Source organism: Panicum virgatum, unplaced genomic scaffold, assembly GCF_016808335.1.
Source record: "Panicum virgatum strain AP13 unplaced genomic scaffold, P.virgatum_v5 scaffold_5751, whole genome shotgun sequence".
Taxonomy (NCBI): Eukaryota; Viridiplantae; Streptophyta; class Magnoliopsida; order Poales; family Poaceae; genus Panicum; species Panicum virgatum.
Genome location: NW_024376642.1, coordinates 1 through 21,635, shown reverse-complemented (window position 1 = coordinate 21,635; position 21,635 = coordinate 1). Strand labels below are relative to the sequence as shown.

The window sequence follows — 21,635 nt, the reverse complement described above, 5'->3', positions numbered from 1 at the left end:
CTGGCATCCATATTGTTATAAAAACTTTTGTTTGAAACATTGTACAAACACAGATGACCAGCTGCATGCATGCGTATCCATAGGTTATACTCCAAACCTCGCACACCAAAAGTCAATTTCATTTTGTTTATATGTCAGGTTATGGCAACATATATGTAGCTAATAGAGTTTGAGATTATTCAAATCATATATAAAAAAAACTCTACCCGGAAAAGAAACGGCCCCACCGTTTTTTCATTAAGAGGAAGCCACACCGGCTTACCCGGGTAGAGAAACCCCCCGAACCCTGACCCATGCCCGTGAGGGACAAACCTTACGGCGAGCACAGCGAGGGTTTTTTTTTCTCTCAGCAGCCTGAAATTCGCTTCTGATGAGAATCGAACTCAGAACCTACTGAGAGCGCGACGCTACCGGGCCGCGCTAGCCATCTCAACGGCCCGGCCTTTCGCATTCAAATCATATATTAATCGATGTATTGGGATAGATGCCTACTCTCGCTCTTCATTTAAGCAAAGCATCTATTCTCTCACCCGAAACTTGCTATTTAGAACCCTTGCAGCGAGGCTTGCGATGTGGTTTGCTTGCATGTCTCCACCAATTCAAAGATGAGGCCGACTAGAAATCGCGAGGAACATGGCAGCGAAAGTCTGGTGAACAGCCAAAGGTAATGATGTATACTAGCTTATTGTGTTCACTTTTATTATTACAGAAAAGAATGATGTATACTCATGAGCGCCGCTTTCAACCGGTGTAATTCGATACCTTTTCTAGTTTAGATAGGCATTTCTCTAGAAAATATAAGACCGTTTAGAACAGTGGTTGTCATTTTGACTACTAAGAGTTTGTATGAAATATTTTTTTAATAATGAAAACGAGTTCCGGCCTCTACAAAGTGTACACAGCCCAAAGATTATTACAAAATATAGTCGTCTATTGGCTAGCTTGGGGAATGAGCAAAGGGAAAATCATCTAAACCAATTCTAAGGTTATGCTTTGAAGCGTCCCCTCATAAGAGAAGACTTAAATGTGATACAAAGCACCAGTCCCAGGAGGCTGATGCCACATTTAATACATCAGATGGTTCAAAACCGTACAAACCTTGGAGGACACTCGATACAGATGATAATAATGATTAACCAAGCTACGACATAACACCAGACCGCAAACCACATGGGGTCTACCACAGGCTCAGAGTACTGCGATAGCGGGGGCATCTCGACAGGGCCGGTACCACAGGCAAGGTTGGGTGCAGGACGGTACCCTTACTCAACGTCGTCAGGTACAAAGTCTGGATCTTCCTCTGTAAAAAGTAAGAGTGGGGTGAGTACAAACGTACTCAGCAAGTCCAACCACACCCACGGAGGGGTTAAATCAAAATAATATGCATAGGTGAATCAAGGATAAGGTTACGGTTTAATTTGCAGAAAAACAATATTTTATGCAGGGGTTTATTTAACAGAAAACCTTTTTGAAAATCAGATTTTGTAGTAACCCGGAGTTCAAGTTTTAAACTGCTACCGGACTCCCCGTCCGTCGTAGCACACGGCACAACTGCCGGACACATTTCCAAAACAACTCACGCTAACCCATCCCAAAGTAAACACTAGTGGTGAGACCACACCGTAACTCGCCCAATACCGTGGGCACGGACTATTCGAATAGGTTTCAACTCTGCAGAGGTGTGCAACTTTACCCACAAGTAGGATACCACAACTCGAACACCGTCGTGTCGGTGTAGATCCCAACATAGCCATTACCCACCTTAGCTAAACCTGACTAGCCATCACGGGATGCACCAAGGGGTCATCGACCGTTCACTTAGGTATAACCGGGCATAAGTCACTCTGGGCTTATCCCTTATCCTTAGTCACCCGTTGCTCTCAGCTCTCCTGATGGCTATCAGACTAACTAGTGGGATTTATGCTAAGCCGTTGCCCATACAACGGTCGAGTGGTTTGCACGAAAGTGGAGTTAGGTGAGATGTAACACCAACTCGGTCCTTAGGGGTGACAAGATGGATATCTCCCTTCCTTGCTCTGCCACACCGGCACGAGCACACCAACGGCAAATCACACTGAAATGCCATCCATCCCGTCTAAACTCATCTTTTAAAAATCCACTTTTATCCCTTCCCACACACACACCTTTTCTTTATAAAACAAGTTATATAGGGTAGCAGGTCCTAAGCGTTCTAGTATCGATTAACGTCCAAGCAAAATCAGACATTAATCTAGGTGGTCAAGGAATGGTCATCACAAATCAAGGGGTGGCTATCCAACCATGTTTTCATGCAAGCAAAACATATGCAATTTTATAAAACATGCATTTGGGTTGTATTTATAAAAACTAGGACAGAAACATGCATCAAAGGATGGGATTGAACTTGCCGTCTTCACAGCCTTCTGGGATGTCCAGCCCTTCGGGCTCGGGGTCGCGGAACGGGTCCTCGTTCACCTGCTCACAGTACTGCTCGTTGACGGGCTCTCCTTCGTTCACTCCGTGGTCTACAGCGCACACAAACAAGCACACAATCAATACACAGAAAATAAAGATTTATCGTCGAGCTCGAATCGGGAACACATAAGATATAGAGTTTGGAGTAATATTTTTGGGTAGATTCCTAATGGCATGGTCAAAATTATGTTATGAAGGCGTGGTAAAGTTTTATGTTGATTCGAGGTCGTTTGGCGCATGAAATGATAGGTTAAGGAGGTGTGTAAGGGCTAAACCGGGGTTCAAGGAGAGATGAAAATAGGATGAATGGATAGTATATGGTTTTATAGGAATTTAGAAACAAGAATCACTTGGATCGAAGCTTGGATGGGTGAGATATTATAGGTATAAGATTGGGTGTTTAAATAATTCCGAAAATAGAAAACAATCTTGATTATGTGTGACGTGCTTATCAGGTGCTGCGTGGCCTGTTTGTGCGTGGCTTGAATGCTGCCTTTGGGCCGCACGGCCCAACAGAGCGACGTGTGGGACTTTGGATTGGTGGGTTCTGTGTTCCTACATGTGTTCACCAAATTGGCAGAGACGAGAGAGTAGACGGACAGAGCAGCTTCCTGCTCGTCCGTTCCGTCCGCCATGGCTGACAGCTCAAATTCGAGCCGGCGGCAGCTCCGGCCACCATTCTTGGATCCGAGGGCACGGGGAGAGAGAGGAGGGTGAAGGGATTCTACTTCGGTGGCTATAGGCACGGGAGGTGGAGGTTGGCTTCGGCGGCCGCGGCAGCCATAGCCGCGACAACTCGGAGCTCGTGGGGAGCTCGTTGGTGGCGGGCAGAAGAAGTGGTGCTGGTTGGGGAAGGTAGAGGAGGGTACGAGGATGCTCACCGTCGAAGCAATCGAGCTGCGATGGCCTCGCGGAGGAGATCGACGAGAGTGCTCTGCTTTTGGGAAGAAACAGAGGAGCTGGGAATTGGAGCAACGAGGAAGATGAGCGGCGGGCTGAGCAGCTTGGTGAGCTCGGTGGTGACGTGGAGCTACACGAGGGCCTATTTATAGGCGCGGAATGGCGGTGGCGAGGGGAGGGCGCCGGTGGCCGAGCTTGGTGGCCATTAATGGCGCTCCGGCGTCGTGTCGCGACGTGCGGGTGGTGGCGCTGAAATGACGGCGGACTTGACGACGCGCTCTGCGGCAGCTGGGCTGGCGTGCTTGGGTGAGCAGGGGTGGGCACGACATCGTACTGGGGCGGCTGCGTGAGGCAGGCGGCGGCGGTGTGCCAAGGTCGCCGTGCACAGGGCGTCGGTGCAGGCGGTGCTGCGCGTCGTCAACGGCGGCAGTGGGTGAGCGGGGCAGGGCGGCGTGGCTTTGCGTGAGCGTGTGCGCCGAGGCGGGGCTCGGTGGAGCAGGGCGAGCGGGACCGGCGGCGTACGCGTGCACACAGCTCGGGTTGCTGCGGCGTGGCGCGCGTCGCGTGCGGCTTAGCGGGGAGCGCGCGCGGCGGGTGGCGCACGGGCCGGTGGCGAGTCCGCGCGCGTGTGCTTGCGCGCGACGTCGCGGCTGTGCGGGAGCGGCTCGGGCACGGCGGGCTTGGCACGCGCGGATGCGTGGGCCGCAGGCCGGGCGCGCGGGCTGGGCAGGCGAGTCGGCGGCGAGCGTATGCGGGGAAGGCGAGGGTGAGCCGGGCCGGGCGTGGAGCGCGGTAGGCTCGGCGTGACACGGCTGTGCGCGCGAGCGGGGGGTCGCGGCGGTGTGTGCGTCCACGGGGCAGGAGGCGGCCGGGAAACGCGCGGCGCGCGTCGCGTGCGGCCGGGCGGCGGGGTGGCGAGCGGCTCGCAGCGCGCGGGATGGCGAGGTCGGCCGGGGCGCGGGTCAAAGGGGCGAGCGGGCGCGCGGGAGGGACAGGCCGGGAGCGGGGAGCGACCCGGAGAGGGAGCAGGGGCGAGGGGTGGCGCGGCCGAGCCGTGCGGGGCAGGGGGCCAGGCCGGTGCTCTGCAGCGCATGGAAAGGAGGGAGGAGGGAGGACAGAAAAGAAAAGAGAGAAAAAAAAGGGAAAAGAGAAAAGAAATGGAGGAGAAGGAAAAGAAAAAAAAATAGGAAAAAGGAAAAAGGGAGGGGGCGAGTGCGTGCCAGCGGCGACCGCGGCCGCGGTCGGCCACGCGCGGCGTTGGTCCCGCGTGCGCGGGCCAGGGGAGGTGAGGCACGCCGAGCAGGGTGGCTACGTGCGGCAGGAAGCGAGAGGCCGGGCCGAGCGTGCTTGGCAGAGGAGGAGAGGGAGGAAGGAGGGAGAGAAAAAGAGAGGGAGAGAGATTCGCGGCGATGATCGCGACGGGTGGTCGCGCGTGGGCGACAAGCGACCATGTGACGCGGGATGGGGCGGCGGTGAGGAAAAAGAGAGAAGGGTTCGGTCGGCGGGAAAAGAACAGATGGACACGTCGAATGGAATCAGGTGTTGGAAGAACGGGGGTTCGGGACAGGGAAAAGTTTCCGGGAATTAGGGTTCTTGGTTTTAGGAGGATTTCGAGCTCAACGATGGAAAATAAATATTTAATCACGTGTTATTTATTTGGTGAATTTTCCAGGATGTTACAAACCTACCCCCTTAAAATGAATCTCGTCCTCGAGATTCGGCAGGCTCCTATGCAGATGGGGAAATTCCTTTTGAGCGTCTTCGCGTTCCCACGTAGCTTCTTCTACTTCGTGTCTGCTCCATTGAACTTCTGCAAATCCGTACCTCAGATTGATCTTGGAGAAGTACCTGGCTCCTTTTAGCTGGTCAAAAAGATCATCAATTCTGGGGAGGTTGTACTTATTCTTGATGGTAACCTCATTCAGTGCACGGTGGTCTATACGCAGCCTCATACTCCCATCCTTCTTTTTGACAAATAAGACTGGGGCTCCCGTACCAGCGACTGCAGGGTTCCGATTGCGGGAAGCCCTCGTAATGCTTCCGGAGGCCATCTGTATATGGGGTAGGGTCTTTGTGAGATTGGGATTAGGTGATGTTTAAGTTATTTAAATCGTACTTTTTTGGAAAGGCAGAATCTATTTTCTGCCGATACGCACACAACAAGCACTCAATCATAGCAAACAGGCACAAACAACTTTATTACTGCAAGGCAGGGTACAGGGACACGACTAAAACGCGTACTACACGTCCGGGTACACAACTTCAAAAGAAAGAGGGCACAACTCTCCTTCGGACCATATGGCTTCATCCCTTGACGATCGCTAGCGTTTTAAGCAGATCCGTTGGCTCGAGGGAGTTCTTCCCTTGGAAGAGAACTCTCATCCTCCAGGGAAACAGGCAACTCGCCGTCTTCTAGGTTTCCGTCTTCCAGGGGTTGCGTAGTAGCTTCTCTTTCGACGTCGGCAGTCGACCTTCCAGGGTTCTCAGGTGGGACTTGTGGGTTTCCAACGAGGGGTCCCCATCCTATGACAGGTGTTCCGAGCAGAACATGGTCTTCTCCGATTGCCGGGATTGGAGTTCCACTTCTGGTCCATTCCATCATACGCCGGTCTCGGGCTTGCCTGAGGCTCTCCTGAGCAACTGCTTCTCTGCTGATCGCTGCTGCGGCTCTTGCCTCGGCTTGAACTGCTCGGATCTGTTGCAGTCTTACCGCGAGCTCTGCTTGCTCGGCTCGATGGTTCTGTTCCCTCAGCAAGTTGGCTTGCTCGTCAAAGAGCTGATCCAAGGAGGCTAGGTAGGTAACCACTTGGTACAGAGGGTTCTCTTCATGGCGACGCCGTTCCAGACTTCTCATTCGGGCTTCCCAAACCAGAGTTCTGATGGCTGGTGGAAAGAACCTCATTGGTGTGGGGGCGAGGTGTCTTTCGAAAATCCGGCACAAGTAACGAAGTGCTTTCCTGACGGCTAGGGGATAGGTGTCCTGGTGATTAAACCCTGTAGCGGTCACTCGCCATGACTGGATGTCGGGGTAGCGGTCACTTCTGGCGATGACTAGGATCACCCTGCAGCGGAGAGTGCCATGATGCTCGTACTCTCTACTGTAGTACCTTGGGCGTTCCGTGACGCCAAGGCTTTCCAGGGCGTTGATCAAGAGGCTGGGGAAGCCAGGTGCAGCTTGGCAGTCGCCCTGGGTCCATCCTTCCTCAGCTATCTGAAAACAAAGATAGGGTGAAAACTTGCACAAATATTTGAGGTACACAAAAAGGGGGTAGATGACATTTATTATGGTAACATGGCGGGATACAGTCTTTACGGGTACATAATTATTAGTGCAAAGGCTCTAGCTTGGGGTGCTAGTCCTATCATGGAGATTCTTCCTCGATCCTAAGGGGGCGCTTCTTCAGTGGAAGATACCGATCCGTCGCGTCATCATCGGTCTGAGTACCTTTATCCCAGTGGGTTTCCATGGGTTCTTCTTCCTCTGTCTGAGTACCTACATCCCAATGGGTTTCCATGGGTTCTTCTTCTTCTTCTCCCTCTATCCATCCACCTATTCCCCAGCGAGCCTCGTACCTCTACATCCGAGCTTGGAGAGCGGCTAGTGAATTCTCGGCACGTATGGCTCTTGCCTGTTGCTCTTCCAGTTCTGCCTCTTTCTCTTCCATTTGGACTTGGAGGGCAGCTAGGGCATACTCGGCGTGTACGGTTCTTGTCCGTTGTTCATCTAGCTCCTGGGTTACCTTTTCTGCTCTGTGGATTTGTTGCTTTAGTTGTGCTGCTTGCTCGCGGTAGAGTTTATCCAGGCCGGTGAGATAGATGGATAAGTGGGATACTGTGTCTTCCAAGTCTTCTTCTTTCTTTCCGAGTCCTCTCATCCGGGCGATCCAGGTGCGTCCTCTTCCTTCAGTCGGCGGGAAAAATCCCATAGGAGTCCGCTGAAGGTGATGTTTGTAGATCACTCGGAGGCGTCGCAAGGCTTTACGGGCGGCTTTTCGATAGGTGTCCGGGAAACAAAAACATGTGGTGGAGATGAACCAAGGGTCCACATCAGGGTAGCGGGTGCTTCTTGCTATGAAGATCATCAGGTCACACCGAAGAGTGCCCTTGGAGTCGTACTCCCGGTAAAGAAACTCTGGCGGATCCACAACTCCGATGCGTTCCAGGATGAGTATCAACAACTTAGGAAGGCCGGGCTCTGCGAAACAGATTCCGCCGATCCATCCATTGTCAGCCATCTGGAACAGGGCAAGAACCAGAGGTGAGTGCTTGTGTGAAAAAAAAGGATTAAGGAAGGAATAAACCTAGTGTGGAAAGGCCTAAAACGGGGTTTCGCTCCTAGGGTCACGTCCTACGGCCAACCTACGGCTCTGATACCACCTGAAGCGTCCCCACATAAGAGAAGACTTAAATGTGATACAAAGCACCAGTCCCAGGAGGCTGATGCCACATTTAATACATCAGATGGTTCAAAACCGTACAAACCTTGGAGGACACTCGATACAGATGATAATAATGATTAACCAAGCTACGACATAACACCAGACCGCAAACCACATGGGGTCTACCACAGGCTCAGAGTACTGCGACAGCGGGGGCATCTCGACAGGGCCGGTACCACAGGCAAGGTTGGGTGCAGGACGGTACCCTTACTCAACGTCGTCAGGTACAAAGTCTGGATCTTCCTCTATAAAAAGTAAGAGTGCGGTGAGTACAAATGTACTCAGCAAGTCCAACCACACCCACGGAGGGGTTAAATCAAAATAATATGCATAGGTGAATCAAGGATAAGGTTACGGTTTAATTTGCAGAAAAACAATATTTCATGCAGGGGTTTATTTAACAGAAAACCTTTTTGAAAATCAGATTTTGTAGTAACCCGGAGTTCAAGTTTTAAACTGCTACCGGACTCCCCGTCCGTCGTAGCACACGGCACAACTGCCGGACACATTTCCAAAACAACTCACGCTAACCCATCCCAAAGTAAACACTAGTGGTGAGACCACACCGTAACTCGCCCAATACCGTGGGCACGGACTATTCGAATAGGTTTCAACTCTGCAGAGGTGTGCAACTTTACCCACAAGTAGGATACCACAACTCGAACACCGTCGTGTCGGTGTAGATCCCAACATAGCCATTACCCACCTTAGCTAAACCTGACTAGCCATCACGGGATGCACCAAGGGGTCATCGACCGTTCACTTAGGTATAACCGGGCATAAGTCACTCTGGGCTTATCCCTTATCCTTAGTCACCCGTTGCTCTCAGCTCTCCTGATGGCTATCAGACTAACTAGTGGGATTTATGCTAAGCCGTTGCCCATACAACGGTCGAGTGGTTTGCACGAAAGTGGAGTTAGGTGAGATGTAACACCAACTCGGTCCTTAGGGGTGACAAGATGGATATCTCCCTTCCTTGCTCTGCCACACCGGCACGAGCACACCAACGGCAAATCACACTGAAATGCCATCCATCCCGTCTAAACTCATCTTTTAAAAATCCACTTTTATCCCTTCCCACACACACACCTTTTCTTTATAAAACAAGTTATATAGGGTAGCAGGTTCTAAGCGTTCTAGTATCGATTAACGTCCAAGCAAAATCAGACATTAATCTAGGTGGTCAAGGAATGGTCATCACAAATCAAGGGGTGGCTATCCAACCATGTTTTCATGCAAGCAAAACATATGCAATTTTATAAAACATGCATTTGGGTTGTATTTATAAAAACTAGGACAGAAACATGCATCAAAGGATGGGATTGAACTTGCCGTCTTCACAGCCTTCTGGGATGTCCAGCCCTTCGGGCTCGGGGTCGCGGAACGGGTCCTCGTTCACCTGCTCACAGTACTGCTCGTTGACGGGCTCTCCTTCGTTCACTCCGTGGTCTACAGCGCACACAAACAAGCACACAATCAATACACAGAAAATAAAGATTTATCGTCGAGCTCGAATCGGGAACACATAAGATATAGAGTTTGGAGTAATATTTTTGGGTAGATTCCTAATGGCATGGTCAAAATTATGTTATGAGAGGCGTGGTAAAGTTTTATGTTGATTCGAGGTCGTTTGGCGCATGAAATGATAGGTTAAGGAGGTGTGTAAGGGCTAAACCGGGGTTCAAGGAGAGATGAAAATAGGATGAATGGATAGTATATGGTTTTATAGGAAGTTAGAAACAAGAATCACTTGGATCGAAGCTTGGATGGGTGAGATATTATAGGTATAAGATTGGGTGTTTAAATAATTCCGAAAATAGAAAACAATCTTGATTATGTGTGACGTGCTTATCAGGTGCTGCGTGGCCTGTTTGTGCGTGGCTTGAATGCTGCCTTTGGGCCGCACGGCCCAACAGAGCGACGTGTGGGACTTTGGATTGGTGGGTTCTGTGTTCCTACATGTGTTCACCAAATTGGCAGAGACGAGAGAGTAGACGGACAGAGCAGCTTCCTGCTCGTCCGTTCCGTCCGCCATGGCTGACAGCTCAAATTCCAGCCGGCGGCAGCTCCGGCCACCATTCTTGGATCCGAGGGCACGGGGAGAGAGAGGAGGGTGAAGGGATTCTACTTCGGTGGCTATAGGCACGGGAGGTGGAGGTTGGCTTCGGCGGCCGCGGCAGCCATAGCCGCGACAACTCGGAGCTCGTGGGGAGCTCGTTGGTGGCGGGCAGAAGAAGGGGTGCTGGTTGGGGAAGGTAGAGGAGGGTACGAGGATGCTCACCGTCGAAGCAATCGAGCTGCGATGGCCTCGCGGAGGAGATCGACGAGAGTGCTCTGCTTTTGGGAAGAAACAGAGGAGCTGGGAATTGGAGCAACGAGGAAGATGAGCGGCGGGCTGAGCAGCTTGGTGAGCTCGGTGGTGACGTGGAGCTACACGAGGGCCTATTTATAGGCGCGGAATGGCGGTGGCGAGGGGAGGGCGCCGGTGGCCGAGCTTGGCGGCCATTAATGGCGCTCCGGCGTCGTGTCGCGACGTGCGGGTGGTGGCGCTGAAATGACGGCGGACTTGACGACGCGCTCTGCGGCAGCTGGGCTGGCGTGCTTGGGTGAGCAGGGGTGGGCACGACGTCGTACTGGGGCGGCTGCGTGAGGCAGGCGGCGGCGGTGTGCCAAGGTCGCCGTGCACAGGGCGTCGGTGCAGGCGGTGCTGCGCGTCGTCAACGGCGGCAGTGGGCGAGCGGGGCAGGGCGGCGTGGCTTTGCGTGAGCGTGTGCGCCGAGGCGGGGCTCGGTGGAGCAGGGCGAGCGGGACCGGCGGCGTACGCGTGCACACAGCTCGGGTTGCTGCGGCGTGGCGCGCGTCGCGTGCGGCAGAGCGGGGAGCGCGCGCGGCGGATGGCGCACGGGCCGGTGGCGAGTCCGCGCGCGTGTGCGTGCGCGCGACGTCGCGGCTGTGCTGGAGCGGCTCGGGCACGGCGGGCTTGGCACGCGCGGATGCGTGGGCCGCAGGCTGGGCGCGCGAGCAGGGCAGGCGAGTCGGCGGCGAGCGTATGCGGGGAAGGCGAGGGTGAGCCGGGCCGGGCGTGGAGTGCGGTAGGCTCGGCGTGACACGGCTGTGCGCGCGAGCGGGGGGGTCGCGGCGGTGTGTGCGTCCACGGGGCAGGAGGCGGCCGGGAAACGCGCGGCGCGCGTCGCGTGCGGCCGGGCGGCGGGGCGGCGAGCGGCTCGCAGCGCGCGGGATGGCGAGGTCGGCCGGGGCGCGGGTCAAAGGGGCGAGCGGGCGCGCGGGAGGGACAGGCCGGGAGCGGGGAGCGACCCGGAGAGGGAGCAGGGGCGAGGGGTGGCGCGGCCGAGCCGTGCGGGGCAGGGGGCCAGGCCGGTGCTCTGCAGCGCATGGAAAGGAGGGAGGAGGGAGGACAGAAAAGAAAAGAGAGAAAAAAAAGGAAAAAGAGAAAAGAAATGGAGGAGAAGGAAAAAAAAATGGGAAAAAGGAAAAAGGGAGGGGGCGAGTGCGTGCCAGCAGCGACCGCGGCCGCGGTCGGCCACGCGCGGCGTTGGTCCCACGTGCGCGGGCCAGGGGAGGTGAGGCACGCCGAGCAGGGTGGCTACGTGCGGCAGGAAGCGAGAGGCCGGGCCGAGCGTGCTTGGCAGAGGAGGAGAGGGAGGAAGGAGGGAGAGAAAAAGAGAGGGAGAGAGATTCGCGGCGATGATCGCGACGGGTGGTCGCGCGTGGGCGACAAGCGACCATGTGACGCGGGATGGGGCGGCGGTGAGGAAAAAGAGAGAAGGGTTCGGTCGGCGGGAAAAGAACAGATGGACACGTCGAATGGAATCAGGTGTTGGAAGAACGGGGGTTCGGGACAGGGAAAAGTTTCCGGGAATTAGGGTTCTTGGTTTTAGGAGGATTTCGAGCTCAACGATGGAAAATAAATATTTAATCACGTGTTATTTATTTGGTAAATTTTCCAGGACGTTACATGCTTCCACTCATAATTGGCTATCTCCAAGGCGACGACCTCCAATGCAAGACTTGCCTTTCGGAACATCATCTTTATCATATCTTTATGTTGCAGTTGCGCCCATAAGTGCAACCAGTAGGTTCCCTTGAAAACAACCTGCATAAATGATGAATACTTGGTTTTGTTAAAAATAATATCATTACGGCACCTCCAAATAGCCCAACACAATGCAGCTGCCCCCACCAAAACGACACGCCTCTCGTTGTTATCAAAATTTGAGAGCCAATTTCCTAGCATATGGGAAATCGATCTTGGCGGGGTTAACCCTGTAGCTAAATAGACTATCTTCCAAATCTCCTTTGCATGGTGACAGTCAAAGAGGAGATGTGTAATTGATTCATTACAATTACAGAAGCAACACTTCAAACTCCCCTTCCAATTCTTTCTCGCTAGATTATCTTTTGTTAGGATAACTCCTTTTTGGAAAAACCAAAGGAAAATCTTTATCTTAAGAGGAATTTTTAGTTTCCAAATCAATTTGTGGCGAAAGGGAGCATTTTGGTTCATCTTGTGGTGGTACATAGATCTAACTGTAAAGACCCCGAATTTATGTAAATTCCATCTAAAGTGATCACTCCCTTCAACTAAATTGATGTTGGTTATCTTAGCTACCAAATCAAGCCAGAGTTTTTCATCAACCAATGCCCTTCTAAATGAAATGTTTAGGGGTTCTGAACTTAACACACTCGCTACTGATGTATGTGGTTGGTGAGCTATGTTGTAAATTGATGGATACTATTCTCTGAATGGCTTTTGGCCCACCCAAGTATCCTCCCAAAATCTCGACTGTATTAGTAGCGAAATATGGTGTATCGAACTAAAAAAATATAAAAGCATTTTACATGATGAATCTAATAAAAACATCAGTCTAAGATTGTCAATCTATGTTATTATTTACATATTTATTATTAGGGAAAAATCCGGTTTACACCCTCCAAATATCGCAAAAGTCCGATTTTCAACCTTTAACTTACGAAACCGGACAACATAGGCCATCCAACTGTCAAAACCGGGCAAATTTGGCCCCTGGGGTGGTTTTGCAAATTTGGTACTGTGTAAAATTCCGTTGAATTTTATGATTTTGCATATGTTTGTCTCCAATGTAGCAGGGTGTTATTCTCTTGCATATCTCTACCGCAACGTGAAGTATTATGAGACATACGAGAGCAATAATGCTAGCATTTGTAACATGAGAAAATCTGTCATATATATTTCGTCCACTAAAATCATGAAATGATTAGAAGCATCAAAGAATAATGTTTGCAACATCAAACAATTAGATGGTTTTTTTTCTCAGAAAAGAATCTGTGCACAGATAAACAGCAAACTGGAATGAAATCTGAAAAATATATGAATCATGGCTTTGTTGCTTATATATATATATATATATATATATATTATAATATTATCAGTGCACTCGAGAGTCTGGCGTCTGTGGAGCAACTGTGGGACGAATGGGAGATCCACTGCCTGGTCCTCCTAAGCTTGGCCTTGCAAGTCTTCCTCTTCCTCGCAGCGGGCATCCGGAGACGCAGCGCGTCGCGCGTACTCCACTCGCTCCTATGGCTTGCCTACGTGTCGGCCGACCTTGTGGCCGTCTTCGTGCTCGGCCATCTAGCGGTGTCCGGCTGCACGAGCAGGCCGCGGCACGAGCTGATGCCGTTCTGGGCTCCGTTCGTGCTGGTCCACCTGGGCGGGCAGAGCAGCATCACGGCCTTCTCCATGCAGGACAACGAGCTGTGGGGGCGCGACTAAAAAGCCTCTCAGCCACCTCCGCCAGCGGTTTCTGCTCGACTACGCATGCTCGTGCAGTCCTGACGCTGAAGACCATGGGTGTATGCTCAACAATGTCCGGTGTCTTGTCACCCTGACACTAGTAGCGCTCCTCGTACCCGTCCTGTATTTCTCAACCTTGCCCACTCCGATCGCTCTGGCGCTCTTCGTGGCCACCGACAAGGGCGGCGGGCTGCGAGCCTACAGCAGAGCTGATGTCGTGGTGTCCTACATCCTGCTGGCAGGAGCCGTCGCCCTGGATGTGTCGTCTGCCTTCATCTCGTTTTCTGACTGTATGAGAGAAACCACGGATGGTGATGTAAATTTGCATTTGGCTAGCAGGGCCGAGTGGTCCGAGAAGCTAGCTCAGTATAACATGTTCGGGCAACATGTTGCCGCGGAAGACGATGCTTCTGCTGCTCAAGGAACGGCGGGGTCCGTGCTACGAAGATGGATAGAGAAGCCCCTCAAAGCCTGTGGTGTCCAGGCACTCGATGTGACGCGCATCGCCCTCCCCGGGGATCTCAAGGAGTTGGTTCTAGACAAGCTGTTAGACTTGGGAGCAGGCGGGCAACAAGATTGGAACTTTGCCAGCACCGGTGGTCTGCTGGCCCTCCAGAAGTGGGCGGGCAACCATAGAGACTCGGCCTCTGCTCGTCCAGGGACGGCGGCGCTACACCGGAGCATCGACGCCGCCATGGATTTCCAGACGAGCGTGCTCATCTGGCACATGGCAACAGATATCTGCTACTATGAAGGATGCACCCAGTCCAGCAGCAATCCTGATATGAAGGGGAAGAAGAGGATGTGCAGAGAGGTGTCGAATTATATCATGTACCTCGTCTTCAAGTGCGGGGTGATGCTCAAGACCAATTCACAGCTCTTACATCGCAAAGCTCACGGCGAACTGGAGGAAGCAAAAAAGGTCCGTAACCTATCAGGTGTGGCCCATGAGGAGAACCCTGCCCGGATGGTATTCCAGGTCTGGAAACAGACAGGCAGTGGAATGGACCCGTTGCTCGCCTTTAATCATCTTATGGATGAACTTGGGGGAAGAGTGGTAATGGAGAACGAGGAACTCCTCAAAGCAGGGAAAAATGTCCATGGCGGTGGACCAGCCGAAGCGGTGGCTCTTCCCCAGGGCAGCAGCGGCGAACAACCGACAGCTCATATGCAACTTCTGCATAGCACATACGAGGATCTGGATTCTGCAGTGACCAATCGCGCGTGTGAGGTAGCCCAAGAGCTCATCGCTATCCAGGAAGATGAATGCTGGGAGCTCATCACCGCTGTGTGGCTGGAGATGCTTTTCTTCGTCGCGCCTCGCTGCGGTGGTGCTTTCCACAGCCAGCATCTCAGCACTGGCGGTGAATTCATCACCCATGTCCTGCTGCTAATGTACTTTCTAGGCCCTTTTCTACCATCCCGTAGTGAATAGCTACATCTGGGTACTGTCAGTATTGTATACATATCATTATTATTAGGGTAAAGTCTGTTTTTCAACCCTGAACTATCACGATAGTCCGATTTTGACTCTTGAACTACGAAACCGGATATCCTACACCTCCAACTAACGAAACCGTTTGAAAAACAACCCCGGCTCAACCAAAGGCGGTTTTGCTACAGTAAAATGTCCGAATTTCTGGAATTTCACACCTCTCTCAATTAAATAATAAAGAAAGCATAGTTAATATTGTCTAAGAATGATGATATTTTTTTGGGAGGTAGATCAAAAGACAAGGAATTTATTTTGGCTAGATGTGATACATTAAACATAATGAAATTTGAATTATAAAATTTTAAAAATGGGTAGAATTCAAAATTTCTTGAATTTTTGGGTTAGCTAAGCCTTTGATAAAAATGAAATAAAAATATGATAATTCATAATTTTTTATTTAGTTTAATAAGTTATTTTTTATTGGCCCAAGTTTTTATGAAAGTTTTTGAATTCCTTCGCAATGCTCAAATTTGAATCAAATTTGATTCCTCAAATTTTAATTTATGAATTTTCTATAGAACTTGGGCCAATAAAAAGTACCAAACTAAACTAAATAAAAAATTATGAATTATCATATTTTTAATGCATTTTTATCATAGGTTTAGCTGACCTAAAAATCTAAGGAATTTTGAATTCTACCTATTTTTAAAATTTTATAATTCAAATTCCTTTATGTCTATTTTAGCACATCTAGCCAAAATAGATTCCTTGTCTTTTGATCTACCTCCCAAAAAAATATCATGAGTTTTAGACAATATTAACTATGCTTTCTTTATTATTTAATTGAGAGAGGTGTGAAATTCTAGAAATTCGGAAATTTTACTGTAGCAAACCGCCTTGGGCTGAGCTAGGGTTGTTTTTTCAAACGGTTTCGTTAGTTGGAGGTGTAGGATGTCCGGTTTCGTAGTTTAAGGGTCAAAATCGGACTATCGTGATAGTTCAGGGTTGAAAAACAGACTTTTCCCTTATTATTACTAGTATTGTGCAGGTGCGTTACGCACGTGTTTTGATAAGAAGAAAAAAAAATTATCAGGTCTTAACAGTAAATTGAACCCAGATATACTAAGATGTGACAAATGCTGGTCCGCAGAGGAAGGCAGACCCGCATCGGTCGAGCTCGAGAGCCGCGGCAAATGCTGGTCCGGCCGTTGCAGACTTGCAGCGGGCGATGCCGGCCATCGGCCACCGCGCGTGCGCGACGGGGTGCTCGACCCCCATCTGCACCCGGAGCGACGACGACACGGCACGGTCCATGGTGTCCTCGGCATGGACTCCGCGCGTGCGAGCCCTCTGGCTGTGTTCCGTGGACTACTGTGACTCTGTGAGTCCGCAAATTCTGAAGGTCGTAAACGGATGCCTGATGCCTCCCTTGCCGGGGAGGAGGAGCAGGAGGCTGGTCCAGCCAGCACGGCTGACATTGAAGAAGAAGAGAGCTGATTGTTTGTACCTGCATGGATGCGGGCATCATCCCGCATGCGGCGACAGCAGATCAGAGAGCGCTCCGCCACGCATCGTTCGAATCTCGACTGGACTCGAGCAGAGAAGATGATGGACGCCTGGAGTACTGAACAGGAGCAACCGGCGTCCTCTAAAACTCGGCGGGGAGCAGCCTCCACGGGGAAGACAGACGGCGCGGTGAGCATGGTCTCACGCCGAGGAGGGGCGCGGCCGGCGGCTCCTCCACGCGGAGGAGAGGTGCAGAGTTTGGGGACTTCCGGCCGCAGCAGCAGGACCTCCCGGCTGACTTCAGACGCAGGACGGCGCTGCCTGTCGTCGACGACGCCGGCCTGCGGGCGGTGCGCGCGGAGCTGGGGCTGGACGGTGTGTTTCTTTGAAAGACTGGGTGGACGGTGGATGAAATACCGTCCACCCCTGGGTCTCGCGCAGCCGTTGGATCGAACGTGTGCGGCCGTGATTGACGCCCGTATTCCACCTCGATTTGTCAGACAGCGAGATCCTTTCGTCTTCCTCCACCCGCCGCTCTCCTCGACGTCGAGTCACGCCGCTGCCTAGGAATGTGGCTCCTCATCAAGAGCCATGACCAACAGCGCGGCCGTCCAAGCTCCTCTCCGCAACCGCATGGACCACGAGCCGCGCGCTTCATCTGCCTCACGGGGGCCTCGACCATGCTTGCAAACCGTCCCCCGGCCGAAGCAGCGCCGAGATGCCTTATGCAGCGTGTCTGATCGCCATGAGCACGCGCATGTCGCGGTCGCTTCCTCTCTGGCGCAGACGCGTAGGAAAGCTAAGCGCCGATCCGACACTTGCAAGGGGAAGGAGGATGCTGGTCGATGTTGAAGAAGAGGTGATGCAAGGTACGGATGGGCGACGCGCGCATCATCGATTCTGGAGCAGAGACGAGAGATGACGCCGGCGCCTGGGTCGAACTAGAGCAAACGGAGACCTCGGACACGCGGCAGTCGACGGACACATACTAGTCCGGATCGACGCGGCCGGGCGAGGTCTGACGGGGAATAAGACGACGGCGTGGCGAGCATGGCCTTTGCCGAGGAGGAGCAAGACTACACGAGTGCACAACGTGGGGCGCTCCTCCATGCTGACGCGAAGCGAGACCTTGGGGTTGTCCGGCCTCAGCTGCCGGACCTCCTGGCGGACGCCGGGACGGCGCTTGTTGTCGAGGACCGACCGGGGGTGGACGGTGAATGGAATACCGTCCACCGCCTGGGCCTCCTGCAGCCGTTGGATGGCACTTGTGCGGCTGAGATGGACCCGCATGTTCCCAGTTGATTTGTCAGATACTCTCCGTCTTCCTCCCCGTCCCCTACTCGCCGCTCTGCTCGACGGTGAGTCGCGGCACAGCGCCAATGCCCAGGAAGGCAGCTCCTAGTCAGGAGTGCCCATGCCTGATCAGTGATCGCACGCGAACTCTCGCTGCCATTCACGCGCATCAAGGTGGGGTCGAGACGGCCACGGCGATCATTCATGGTCTCGCTCCCCTCCACCCTCGCCGGGACTGTTGCTCGATCGCTTGCCGCTCCCCTCAACGGTTCGCGCCGCGCGCCGTGTGCTCCGATCCGGATCCCGACTCCGGCCGGAGAGCCGCGGCATCGAACGAACAAGGCGGCGGCCGCATGAATCTCTTCCGAGTTCAGATGATCGGATCAATTCTCTATTCTGTTCCGGCGTCTGCGCGGCGGCTCCCATGGATATACAATCCGTCACCGGCGTTAGTGATGACTGACGATGAGAACTTGGATAAGAGGCGCTCTAGCCCATGGCGTGATCGTTTCGTGGCCGCTGCAACGAAGCAACCACCTCCGCGTCAGCCAAGGTTGTCAGGGATGGTCGGATCGGATGGATGCGTGGGTTGACACAACGACAACTGCGACGGGATCCTTTCAGTTTAGGTTTAAACTGGTTCTTGATTAACTCATACGAAGAATGATAAATTTAAGGGTGCATTCCTGCAGTAAAAGTACATCTATGGATATAGATATGCAAAGTTTTAAATATTTTCCGGAACTTGTTTCACTGGTTTCCAGTCGTCTGCCCATTTTCATCGTTCCTTCACGAGTGAAGCTATGCCTCCCAAATTTGCGCGTTTTAGCAAGGACGAAGGATGGATTAGCATGTTTAAGCAAAGATCAAACCCCTTCTAGGATGGAAACATCGCTAGGCGCACATGGCATCAAGTTAAAGAGAATCAGCACCCAACTCTCCAATTCTGCAGCAAAGGTAGCTGCTGGGTAAATTCTGCCATCTCGCAGTTACATCGCCTTCATATTTACAGCACACTGTCCGTTCCGTACGAGTTCATACTAACTACTCACATCCTATGAAGTCAAAAGATGTTGCCTCGGTTGGGGCATTTGCGAACCCATACACTAGGTGAGGCGAAGCAAATTTTCAAACCGCTTTAAAAGCAAACTTTGATTGTGCATCCTCTTCTTCATCTTCTGCTACCATCCAATCCAGCTTTGGACCCTAAATCATGAGGGAAATGCGTCAAACAAATGTATGCACAGAAATGAGTTCACAGGATCACACTGATTGGCATGATCTCTGCGGTAGAATCAAATACAGAACAGAACGACACACATTATGGATGATATGGTTCAATATGCTAGATAAGTAGAGGGGTTAAACAATGCACAGTCAAAAGGCGAAAGGTATAAAATGTCTACCTTTCCCTGACGAATTACAGTAGGGTTTGTTCCTGTCATATCTACCACAGTAGAAGGATCAGCAATTCTAGGACCACCATCAACAATGAAATCAAGGCCCTGAAAATTTGAAACATTGAAGCATATAATGCTTGCCAAGGCATCTTCCGGACCTGCTTTTGTCCATGCACGATTTGGGATACAACTGGACATCAAACCGTTCAACAATGGTTTAACTAGCCGCTTGCAGTGATCTGTTACCATTTTATGCATGTTTTAAAGAAAACTACTTCAATACACATTTATTTGCAGCTACAGTTACTGGAAATATAATTTTTTTCTAGAATACACTCATATGACTGAGTGGCTGGTATCTCCAGGCAAGCAATTGTTTATAAATATAATTCATGGTATGGAAACTGATGGAAAGAGGAGACAGATGGAAACTTTTTTCAGCAATAATCTCTAACCAATCACCAATTCTTGTACATCATATAAGAGAATTGTAGATAACAACGATACAGATACAAGCTAACTTGCCCTAAGAGAAGCGAAACTATGATGGTGGTACCAACAATTAGAATACAGAGTTTCATGTATAACGTTAAGACTGAAGAAGATACCAGTGGCTCATAGAGATCGGCAATGATTACTGGATCAAGTATCCATTCATCCTCTGATAGATATTTGACACTGTAAATGAAGGAAATGAAGAATGATTATAGAACTTGGGAACAACAAGATGGCACCATGATACCAATTATTTTATTTATAATAACCACTTCCTCACAAATACTAAGGGAACATATGATTATTATAAATACTAACAAAATCAATGATGAACAGCACGGAAATTGTTCTATAATTTCAAGTAAAATACTTTCTTCTTTTCTTAATGTAGTTAACCACAATATGGAGAGACAGAGAGCCATGTGGCATACATAGTGAAGTAAGAAGTATTGAGAATGCTCATACAAGCAAGCAAAGCATAAATTACTTCCTTCTAACGGGACATCCAGCAATATGGCAGACATACTACTTTGTTGCATTTTCAGTTCCAGATCCTATGATCTTATACACCATAATCCCACTAGACCACAGGTGGGAACAGGAAGCAAAAGTAAGAGAAGACTTGAGTTATAATACAAACCTTGTGCAGATCAAAGGTTCATCCAAATTTGCAATATTGCCTGGCAGATGGGATCATCTGGAATTCGGACGCCAACCTGTCTCCTTTTTGCATACCTTGTGGAAGAACCATGCCTAATGCATTGTTTGGGAAATTGCTTGGTTGCAGGTAAAATAAAGGTGTACTGCAGATGATTAAAATAACCAAGTTACTTGTGTAGTAATCAAGTACAAAATGCAGTACAAGGTGAATAAGAACATATCCTTACAGGCCCAGGTATTACACGCTTGACAGCACGGAAAATGTTAGCTTGCCCTTGGTTGGTACCTCGAGGAAATCCTGTTGTGTAGGTATCGATATCACGTAATGAGCGACACAGGATGCTGAGAGGCTGCATAATTCAGAATTTGTATAAGAACACGGTGCATATGCAGACGGGAAACTACACTCTGCAAGTAATATTTCGTTGCAGAAAAATCTTGACTCAAATTGATTTCGTAGCTGTGATATTCATGCCTTTGAGTCTCCAATGCCTTTCACTCTGCATTGAGAACAAGCATATAATAGCAGTTAGAGATGAAATGCCTTGCTTCATGTCTAAGAGAGTGAGAAAAGATTGGATTTGATCACTCATACTACCAAACTGGTCAAAGAAATGAATTTACCTGCGAAGGCGCTCAATAGATTCATTGTTACTCAGATCACAGACGATGGAGTAGCTGTCAAAAGTATCACTCCATGTTATTGTGTCCAACAGAGCATAGATCAAATAGAAAAGGAAAAAAAACTAGAATATGGTCAACAGAACCCCACAATCAAATAGGATAATGCACTTATGCACATATGCAGGTCATCAATCTCACCGTGCTATTTTTCCTAGACTCTAATTCAGTGAAACTAAAGCTACCCCAAAACAAAGAACATGCAGCAAAGCATGCGCATAGAAATTATTTGCAAATGCTGACATTGCTGCTGGCTGCTGCTACAGTGCCCTATTACATAAATCGGTAGGTATGTGTGATTCTTCATACGAAACTAAAAAAAAAACGGCCAAGTGAAGCGGAAGAGCGTACACGGTGTCAGTAGGGATCACCCTGACGGCGCCGCGATTGATGAGGTCATATAAACCGGGTTCCAGCTCAAGAAGTCCTCCTCGCCGGAGGGCTCCACCTTCACCCGCAGCATCCCGGTGTCCTCTCTCTTCGTGTCGCGCATAGCAGTCAGCTCCAGAAAGGCAGAAAGCCCGCGAAAGGCGAGCGTGGTTGCGTGGACTGGGAAAGAAAGAGGAGGAGGCGCTGGA

At 50.8% G+C, this 21,635-nt stretch overlaps 1 protein-coding gene and 1 pseudogene across 1 annotated transcript; one reads left to right on the top strand and one right to left on the bottom strand.

Annotated features, from left to right (window-relative positions):
* Positions 1–465: 465 nt before the first annotated feature.
* On the top strand, positions 466–15,094 carry LOC120694423. The gene is made up of 2 exons (XM_039977539.1): positions 466–664; positions 13,927–15,094. Exons 1-2 carry the CDS (start codon positions 606–608, stop codon positions 15,020–15,022), a joined length of 1,155 nt encoding a protein of 384 aa, XP_039833473.1. The 5' UTR covers positions 466–605; the 3' UTR covers positions 15,023–15,094.
* Positions 15,095–18,727: 3,633 nt separating this feature from the next.
* Positions 18,728–21,550, bottom strand: LOC120694422 (annotated as a pseudogene).
* Between the last annotated feature and the right edge of the window lie 85 nt (positions 21,551–21,635).

Bases quoted from the DNA above. Each gene is read 5' to 3' on its own strand.
- LOC120694423 (XM_039977539.1), top strand. From the start codon at position 606: ATGAGGCCGACTAGAAATCGCGAGGAACATGGCAGCGAAAGTCTGGTG. The intron at 665-13,926 runs GTAATGATGTAT...TTTGGCTAGCAG, and splicing joins AGTCTGGTGAACAGCCAAAG to GGCCGAGTGGTCCGAGAAGC.